The sequence below is a fragment of the Mytilus trossulus genome, chromosome 6 (genome assembly GCF_036588685.1).
Source record: "Mytilus trossulus isolate FHL-02 chromosome 6, PNRI_Mtr1.1.1.hap1, whole genome shotgun sequence".
In the NCBI taxonomy this organism is placed as follows: domain Eukaryota; kingdom Metazoa; phylum Mollusca; class Bivalvia; order Mytilida; family Mytilidae; genus Mytilus; species Mytilus trossulus.
In genome coordinates, this window is record NC_086378.1 from 6,066,968 (window position 1) to 6,077,804 (window position 10,837).

The following is a 10,837-nucleotide window of genomic DNA, read 5'->3' on the forward strand; positions in this document are numbered from 1 at the left end:
CCCCTCGCACTCGATAATCAAAATCATTTCATAAATTAATGTAGTGGTTTCTTTCTTGTAATAAACTACTGATCATTTTAACAAAAATCATATCAAAGCTTCTATTATTATTCTGAGATAACAATTTCTCCATATACTGCATTTATACTCAAGACATTTAACAAACAGGGCAAGCTTTTATGTAAAATTTAAAAAAGAGAAGAGCTTAACTTTTGAGGATTGTTAAATTGTTTTACTTAATTTCAATTCTGCTGAGATGTTTTCACTTTTTGTGAATTTTGAATAAAATTTAAAAAGTTAAAGTTTTGCAAAATTATGTGATGTGTTAAGACAGTTTGTTTTTAAGATAATAGAATATTGATTAGATTAATGTAAAAATTTTAAGAAATTATTAGATTAGCCGTTTACTAGTTGCCATGAGACATGTTAAGAACAAAGGAGTAAGTTCGATAAGGGACATATTTGGCCCAAATTATAAAGTTCATAGTTACAAGGTAATAAATGTTTAAAGTTGCCTTAACGACATGTTAGAAAGTTAAACAGAACTGTTTTTGTCAAAGTTTTATTCTAACACGTTGATTTTTACATCCCAAAAAGGTCAAATTAAGGGATTTTGGTGAAATGTGACAAAATCAGCTAGATTTCAACCAAATAAAGGACCAGGAAACATAGAGCGCAGGCGTCGACAAGCTTAATATTCAAATAAGACATGTGAAATGTCTTCACAAACATTATTTTAAAAGATCTTTGTTGTCGACGTATGCGCTCTATGTTTCCTGTCCAATAATCTATGGAAATTCGACCAATTTCGTTGATTTTTTCGAGAAAATTCAATATGAGTATAACTTGTGACGTCATAATGAAACGCAGGAACGTAAAATTTTCCACAAAATGGGTTATATCCTAGCTAGTCAATGTATTAGCTATAATTTATCGTGATATTGGTTGATAAATACGAATTTTAAATTTACGCTAAAAAAGGGGGCCATTTTGGGACCTTATCGAACATACTCCTTTGAATAAGATAAAAAAAAACAGGGTTTTATACTTAAATAGGTTGCAGAGGTAATTAAATGTGACAATATCTGCCATGCTTGATACATGTTGATTTAGATAAGTTTTCCTTTTGACTATTTCAGTGTGACGAGAACCTAATTAGTCAACAGCCACCTCCGCCTCCACGTCCACACAAACAGGAACTACATTACGCAGAACTGGATATTGCTTCTAATCCACCTGGAATACCGCCGCCAAAACCACTGAAACCTAAACCAAAACCTAGAACCAAAAAAGGAGAACCACCAACTGAATATGCTGTAGTAAAATTTGTGTGAACTGATTTTAATATTTAATAATTATTGGAAGGAGATGATTGGTGCAGATTAAAGTCTTAACAATGATCATGCATGAGTGCAGACAAATGTCTAAATGATCGTCATGCGTTGGTGCTAATATTGTTACTAAAACAATTATTATTTCATTGTTATGAGCTTTTTCATTTTGATTTTTTTTTAACATATAGGAAAGTGGAATAATATTTGGAATCTTTTTTGTTGATAATATGATTACTGCGTTCATTATCATTTCATCAATATTGTCATTTTAACTTTTTTATTAACTAGAACAATTTAATTTTAAATATATGATGTATTGGAGACGATGAAAAGAAAAAAAAAAATCTAAATTTATTTTAACTATTATACATCATTCTTTAAATTTAGAATATTAAGATGAAGCAGAATGCCATAGAACTTTTATATTTGTGATTTATTTCAAAGTATCCATGTCATTTGGTTAGTTGTGAAATTAGGTTGTTGTACCAGTGAGGTATATGTACCCCATATTAAATTAATTCAAATTGATAAATTTACATGTATTAAGGTAGTAAAAGTATTTTATCCATAATTAAAGAATAAGTTAGACAATTGAATAAATCTATGTTTGAAAATAAAAGTATAACAGGATACAAGATATATCTTCTCTAATATAAACATAATCTTCTTGACCAATCAAAAATTGTAGGGACAGTTAAAGTTAGATACTTATAGTGTTGTCATTATAAAAACTTGTATAAGAGGAAAAATTGTTATCAGTCTTGCACCAAATGTTTTCCGATATAAAAAATTAAGCTTTATTAAAAAAAAATATATTTGAGTTACAGAAATTTTATTTTATTTTTTACAAGGATTTTAGATCTCATTAGTGATTATATTTATTTTCTGTTGTGAAATATTGATATGTTTTTAATTTGTCCAGAATTATTTTTCATGGATTTGAAACTGACCTATAATTTTATATATATGCTGAAAATTAAATTTTTATCTCTTAAGTAAAGTTTTTACTCACTACAAATTAGTTGATATTGAAATAGCAGTGTTTTTTTCTCTTTCTGTAAACAAGGATATTTTGTAATGGGATTGCTTAATTATGCCCCCTAAATCTTTTTGGAGGGTGGTTACATACATGAATGAACAAATAGTGTGCCCTTCATACCAATATTTTTTATGTGTTTCAAATTTTTTGATCCTGTTATGTGATCATATTATATACAAAAATAAATATTACATTGAAATTTTATGTGACAGTTTTATTAGGAATTATGTGGGTTTTTTTTTTTAACAATTTACTGCCTGTCAAAGAGATCAAAGTTCATTTTCTATGTGCACAGCAATATTTTCTGAAATTAGGTTGTTATTTGCAGAAATTTAAATGTTTTTATAAAGCTAACCATTTATTTTTTCAATGATTGTCTCCCTTGCAACAAAGAGAGCAGAAGCTGAAATATAGGAGTTACATTTCCAGTTTTTTAAATATTTTTTCTTTAGAAAGATGATAAGATGCGTTTAAAATGTTTTTTTTCCACATAGGATTGTTTTGTTTTATTTTTAAAATTATGAATGCTATAATATTAGTATCAGTTTTTATGCCCAGTCTCTGATATGAGACATATGACTGGGTTTGTTTTATTGTTGTTATTTATCACCATTTCATTATGAACTCAATCATGTTTAAATTTTTTACAATCATGTTTAAAAAATAATCACAATCATTTAAATCATTATCATGATCATATTTATCATTATCACAATCATATTTATCATTATCATGATCAGGCTGTGATATCATGTTTGCTCATATTTTTTAAATCCATGCATAATCTTTGTTCAAGTTTATGCTGTTGGTAGTCCGTGGTGGCTGTCTGTCATATTTGTTTTTCATTGTTTTCTCATAAATTAGTCCATTTGTTGTTTTGTTTAAATTGGATCACATATAGAATGTTTAAATAACATCTCTATGGAAAGTTCTTTCAAAGGAAATCATATGACAATGTTGTGGAACATGTGACATTTATGTCTCAAAAGTGAGACGTAGAGATCATAGATTTTGTCTCCTGCATAGGCGTTGGCAGTGTCAATATTCAGGTTGTCTGGGTTAAAGGTGTTTTTTTTTTTAATTTTACGTAAATAAGTTTTTCAAACCTTTATAGAATTTTAGGAAATTTGGACAGAAGCTTTTTTATGACTAAAATACAGTATCAAAGGGAAAAGTTAGATTAAAAAAAGTTATTCTATTTATAACAAGTTTCTGTTGAGTATTTTTTTTAGGGGTTTAAATTTAGAGATTATGATTTACTTACCATTTTTATAGAGCAAAAATTTCCAAATTGTGCCATTCGTTATTATTATATTACAGTAATGACGTTGTGAGCAGGTTTCACTATATGTAGAATGTACATCGAAATTATGCAAATTTTTACTAACATTTATATTTTGATCAAAAAGTAATTATGTTCTGTGATGTTGCTATTATTGTGTAGATATGAATTATATTGCATTGTAATTATATGAATCTTTTGATATGATCTTAAAGTCATGTGATATTTAATGAGGACTTTAGAGTCCATTTGTGTAAAGGTATAGGTGGTTGTTAATATGTATTATAATCTATACGCAGAAATTTTGATTAAATTTTTTCCAAGAGGAAATATTTATTCCATGTTAAATATATGTATAGATTAAGAAAAAAACTAATTTAAGTCTGAAAAATTGGGATGTGTGCTAAAATTATAAAAAAAAAATTTGTATATAAAAGTTTCATTGCCATATTATGGACAAATTGGATGACTAGTATCTGAAGGTTCTATTTAGAGTAAAAAAGAACATACCATGTTACTCCCAATCATAAGGGACATAACTCTGTTTACATAAACGAAAATCTATCTATACTGGAGTTTGAATATATATGAATATATTTTTAATAAATTTTATAATTTAGAGCAGAGTTCTATTAGATGAAAATTAATTTCTGAACAAATTTTACTTGTTAATTTTGAACAGATTTAAAGACAACTATACAAATCATTACTTTAAAAGTAAAGGTAATAATAACAGTTGCCATCTCAGTACCTCAATAATTTACATTTAATATTTTGCTATGTTTAACTACCTCTTGTGTAGAGTTGTACAGTATTACCATTGTTGAAATCCAAGCTTTTAAAATTTGATGATGGGCAAATTAGTCTAGACGTATAATATGTAAATTTGCATAAGGAAATCAATTAAATCTAGACACAAGAATTATACTTTTGTTTAGGGATTTCAAATAAAGCTGACATGATTTGTTATGTTTGGAGTCTTTTAAAGCTTGCTATGCATTATTTTTTTTACTCATTGTTGAAGGTCCTATGTAAACTACAGTTGCTAACATCTACATCAATTGGTATCTTGTGGTTAGTTGTTTCATGGGCAATCATACCACATCTCGCTATTTTATATAAACATGTTGATTTTAAAAGGAGATCAAATTAAGATTGTGTATATTATATTTTTATACATCCCAGTTTTAATATGAGTCATTGTATTGTCTGATACTCATGTTTGTATTCCTCATCAACCAAGAAAATAAATTGTTATGTTGATTTTATTCTTTTAGTTCTTCTTTATCTATTTAAATTTAATTTCAGATTATTCTCTCCTTGTTTTTCAACAAATTTTTTCTTTCAACAATTTGATTTAAATTCAAAGCAATTATATGAAATTCAGCAAACATATAAAAAGAAGTATTATGTGTAAGGAGGTTACATGCATTCTTTTACATGATCTTAAAATAGATTATCATATTTTGTACATGTATTTGATTGTTTGCATGACCTAAGAGAAAAGTATGTAATGAAATAGAGTACTGAAAGAGCAATAGAGTAAAATACAAATTACCTCACTCAATAAAAACAGCAAATACAAAATTTCTTACCATCTTAAACAATTACTAGTCAGAAACTAAAATATACAAGTTGTCTCAACATTACTTTGATTTAGACAGCAGAATTTTAAAGGATAATCATGTATTATGGATCTAAACTACACAGATTTTGGTTCATGTTTCTTAAAGATTTTATCAAGCATAATTCAATCTGTACAACACAATAGGAATAATGTTTTAAAAACTTGAATGATTGATTGATTTTTGCCTCTTTCCACACTATTTACTGTTTTGTGGCAGCCAGTTTTTACTGGAGGAAGTCAGGGTGCTTAGAGTTTTAATAGTTGTTATACTTGCCTTTCTTTATAGCTGAATATTTTTAATACACTCACAATACAACTTCTTTTTAGATGGCAGATGAATTGATGAAAATATGCACCTATTCATACACATATATAACCATTCAATATTTTTACCAAGTTTATGTTGTGTTAACATTTTAAGATTTCTAAAAATGTATAAAGTTAAGAAGATAGAGATTTCCACATGGTAAAAATATTCACCGTTGTTTAACTAACATAAAGTATATCTGTGAATAACAAAAGTCATCCAATGAACAGGTAGAATAAACAGGTTAAACACAAATATAAATATCTATGTCTGAAAGGGGAAGAAACATATTGAAGTTAATTTTTAGTTTCTAATGAAAATAAAACTTTTCTTTTTCACAGTCACCAAGAGACAAGTCTCCAAGACAGTACGAGAACCGTGGACTGGATGAACCACACACGAAAGGCTACACCAATGATCCTAGAGGTCGTAGTAACCCTGGAATGGATAGGTCATTTGATGATGTCAGAGATGGTAACATGAAGTCCAGCCGAGGGCCAATGATGGGATCTAATGCCTCATTTGGATCTGCCGTGTAGAACGAAGATGTCATAGGATTTAACAATTTAAACTAACACAGAAGGATTATAAAGGGGATAGTAGTATACTAACAAAGATTGATATGGGACTACTGAGTCAGGCCAAGGCATTGCACAGCATGATAATGTTGATTTGGAAGTAATCTTTTAAATTTCAAGTTGGCCAGTTAGTCACTGCTATGTTTCTTGGACTACTTTCAATTTCTTATGTGAATTTGTAAAAAATATTTCGAAACACAAGCTGGCCATAATTTTGTTGGTGAGGCTTCAAAACTGTCATTCAATAATTGTGTTATTTTTTTCGTTAACACACCTTCAATTCCTGGTAGCAAAAATGAATTAAAGGAAAATCAGAATTTGAATACCTACAAAATTGGAAAACAGAAAATAAATTTTTGCTCTTAATTGTAAGATATAAAATTGTGATAATGACAAAGTAGGCCAGGCAAAGTCAGTATACTATCAGAAGTAGATTAGGTCAAACCATATGATTTACCGGTATTGTTGCTTTAGATTTATATTTGTATAATTTGTACAAAATTTCTGTATACCATGTACATTCCAGATATTTGTTTGAATCTTTGTTGAATCTTTGTTGATTGTTAGTGATTATGTTTCCATGGTAACATGTTTGATTGTTAAAACATTCCAATATTTGTACAAAACCATGATTAGAAGGCAGCAAAATGACAGGTGTAAATGTAAAAGGCTCATATCTATTTTATTTGAAATAGTTTCGTAATAAAAAAAATCCTAAAAGGGAACATTTAAGTGTATCCTAGCAACAAAAAACTTTGTTTATAAAGCAAAAACAAAGCATTTACTAGCTAGATAAATAACCTTGGCCAAAAATGAGCAATGTTAACAAAATTTTGAAATAACCTTCATTTGTAAAAACTCAAACCTGACATTTGTAGATAGCATAACTTGAGTGTCCTATTTATAGACATATCATTACCATAATTCTGCGGGTTGAATTTATTATATACATTTATTTACTGTACATTACTGGAAGTGCAATTAGAATTAACTTTTATGTAGATTTTTATCATTCCAATTAAGTGCTTAAAGAATTTTTATTTATTTTAACTTGATGGAGAGAAACAGACAGTTTGTTGCTCATTATCCCTAATACAATTTATATTTAGACATACTGTCTATTTTTCAGTTAGAGGTTAGTGCAAGGCCGTCTTACCTCATTATTTTAAAATTTGAGGACAAATATATCAAGACTGTTTAAAGGGCTATTCAAGATTTTCCTGTGCATTCCCAATTGTTATAATTCTGAAAAATGCTTTTAAGTCAATTATGAATTGATGTAGTTTCAATTCGTTGAAAGAGTCTTAGTTTTAAGATTTTCTTTGTTAAAATTTTTAAAAAGCTGTGTTGGTAATTTTACGGGTGAATTGGTATTTAATTTGAGATACTATAGATCTGACAAAAAATTGATTCTTTATATAATTCAAATTTTCCCATTTAGAAAAAAAAAGCAAAGATACATTTCAGTGCTTCTTTGAACCTTTAAATTTGTTAAAAATGGGGAAAAAATTATGTATTATACAAATATTTATCCCAGTTTTTTTACGTCCAGTGTAAAGGCCTTCATAATGTGTAATTATTAAAGCCTTGATTATGTTGATGTTATGTTAAAGAAACTTCTTAAAGGACATGTCAGCTTTTTGCGATTAATACAAAAATTTAATGAACATTTTGGCTAAATCAAAAGGTGCACATGTGTTACCTAAAAATATGTTATCAGTGAATACATTACAAAATGTACTTCCAATATTTATATCTTTCCCAGGATTGTGCCCTATCTTATTTCTCTATATGAACAAATTGGTCTAGATTTGACTGAATTAACTTTTACTTCATTAGTGTAATACACATTAAAGGGACATAATTCAAACCAAAACTGACATTAATCTGAAAAGTTTCATACAACTAATGTTTTATTTTTCAAATTGAAATATTTTTGATTGTATGACCAATTTGGCCCTAATCATGCATACTATGTTGCAATTAATTTAGATAAATATATGTCGGGTTGTTGTCTCTTTTACACATTCCACATTTCCATACTCAATTTTATATACATGAAAGTCTTGAAAATTTAACATATTGAAAGGAAAAGGGAAAAGTAGCAATCAAATACTAATTATGATGATAAAAATTTGAAATTGGAATATTAAACGGATGAATAAAAAACATAAGCAAGACAATTTGTCTATTTATAGAATTAATTTGAATTATATAGATTAGGCCTTCACTGTAATGAATGTAAACTACAATTAAATGTGTTATAAATATTATATAACAGTCGGTAATTAATTCAATTGATTCTTTGTATCTCACCACAATCAAGACACAATTATATTTTAGTAGCTAGACGTATTGGGTTGTGATGTTGTAATTAGCAAATCCATGTCATTGTATATAGAAAACATTATATCAATCAAATTTTTATATATTTGTATAATTATGTCCATTTATTCTGTGATTTATTTTAACATTATGCAACTATCTGATCATCTAAGTCATATTGACTATAAATCTATATATTTCTATGATCAATATTTCCCTATAAATTTCTTAAGGGGAGATTTGATAGGAAATAGTCTTATTTACAGGGAACACATCTCATATGCCTGTAAATATGCTGTATATCTATGTAGTATTGCATCTCCCATGAAAAAAAACATATTAACCCTGCCCTGTGAATAAGTTCTGCAAATATCTTGGTCCAAAAACATACATGAAAACTGCATTCACAATATTGTTACAACTTAAAACAATATTGTGAAAATATTTTCTCTCTTCAAGCTCTTTATTAGTAATCTAGCTTAGATAAGTTTGCAGAAATTTAACTTAGGTTTATTATAGCTTTGTATCTGCTACCATCTGATATTTTTTTATATAATTGCCAGTATATCCTAACGATATTAATTGATACTTCAAGAAAACGAAATGTTTCATAGATTTGATGTTACTATTCTTTTCCAAGAAGAAAAATAGTTTAAAAGCCCTTTTTCTGTCGTATATTTAAATGGATCAATATCATGAAGCTAAACTGAATTAAGAAGATAGTTGCAAAATGTTAATTATGAGGTTGTGAATTATCAAATTGTTGAAATTTATTTTTCTAGAAAATTCAATTAGCAAGATTAATGTATGAATGAAACATAAAATTCATTTGCATATTTCATTTCTGAATTTACCTAGGGGAAAGATAAAAAAAAACAGTAAATGGTCACAAAAGACAATAATAACGAAAACAATAGAATTGTTTCTACAGGTTTTACAATAGTTTTTCGGCATAAGAAGAAATTAATTACTCGGTTAATAGTAGAATATTTACTCAGGCAGTGTAAGAACAATACTCTTGCTTTTAGATTTGAGTAAAAGATTTTCAGAATAATTGATTTATTTTCTTTTAAGTGTCAAGAAATGTACACATGTGATGAACATAAAGTTTTGAACAGATCTCCTTTAAGGCTAACACCTTGATGTCAACTTAAAGGACACGGATTGCATTGATGCAGTTTAATATCCGTCATGTAAACCAAATATTCTACTTGAGTTGTAATATGCATTTCCAAAGAATAAGGTCTAGATTGAAATTGCTTTGGTAAACTATTTTTATATCAGAGAGAGAGGATGCTATTTTAGTTTGTTGAAAGTGCCAAAGATATCCACACGTAAACATGACTTAATGTCCAGTTCATCTTTAAGCTACCTGATATATTACATTCAAAAGTTGACTAGTAAGTCCTGAAATACACATTTTATGGTAGAAAAATCTCACGATATAGGTGAATATTTAAGACAGAAAAATAAGGAGATGTATATGTGCCATAATTAGAACCTTACATAGGGAGAAGGATTTGTATACTTTTATCATTAGTATGACTGTGTGTGTATGAGAGAAATTATTGTTAACAATCTATATATATATCTTTAATCTTGTTATGATTAGTTGAGAGGTTGTATTATATTTTAATTATAGAATGTGAAAAAAAAACACTTTTGAGAATTCAAATTTCTTTTATGTTTACATGTTTATTTTTTTTGTCACCAAAATTATTGAATGAGAAATGGTTGTGTAGATTTAGAATTTTATTCTTCCCTCTCTCCCTTTTCTTTTCCACATTTTATTAATTTTTATGAATGAAAGTGTAATTTCTTGTTATTTTGTACACTGCTTTTACAAATAAAATTGTAGCCAATCAGAGAAGATTTTTTTATTTTGCTGGCAAGAAGCTTTTTTGTTTAGCCTGCAACTTTTGTCACAGAAAGCTCGACATAGGGATAGTGTGCAGACGGCAGCGGCCTTTGCTAACTTCTTAAAAGCTTCATATTTTAGAAGGTGGAAGACCTTGATGCTTCATACTTTGTATATAGATACCTCATTTTACAAAGTTTTTGTCAGTCACATGTCCACTGTCCTTGACCTCATTTTCATAGTTCAGTGACTACTTGATGAATAAGAAGTTAACATTTTTTGTTATGTTTAATTCTCTCTTATTATAAGTAATAGGATAACTATATTTGGTATGTGCGTACCTTGCAAGGTCCTCATGCTTGTCGGACAGTTTTCACTTGACCTCGACAGCATTTGATAGATTGGTAAACAAGGTTAAGTCTTTGTGGTCAAGAACTATTGGTAGCAGAGAACTTTTATGATATCATGCCAGGCTATTGGTAGCAGA

General features: G+C 28.1%; 1 protein-coding gene across 6 annotated transcripts in view; it reads left to right on the top strand.

Annotated features, from left to right (window-relative positions):
• Window positions 1-10,362, top strand: part of LOC134720658 (uncharacterized) — a 30,244-nt gene extending 19,882 nt beyond the window's left edge. For 2 of the 6 annotated variants that reach the window (XM_063583053.1, XM_063583051.1), the window contains exon 9: window positions 1,140-1,278. Coding sequence is in view for 4 of the 6 variants with exons in the window: in XM_063583047.1 (XP_063439117.1) it covers window positions 5,931-6,128 (198 nt within the window). In the remaining 2 variants the exon portion in view is untranslated. Of the gene's footprint in view, window positions 1-1,139; window positions 4,924-5,930 lie in introns of those variants that run through there. The other 4 variants (XM_063583050.1, XM_063583048.1, XM_063583047.1 and 1 more) reach the window with 2 other exon arrangements.
• Window positions 10,363-10,837: the final 475 nt, after the last annotated feature.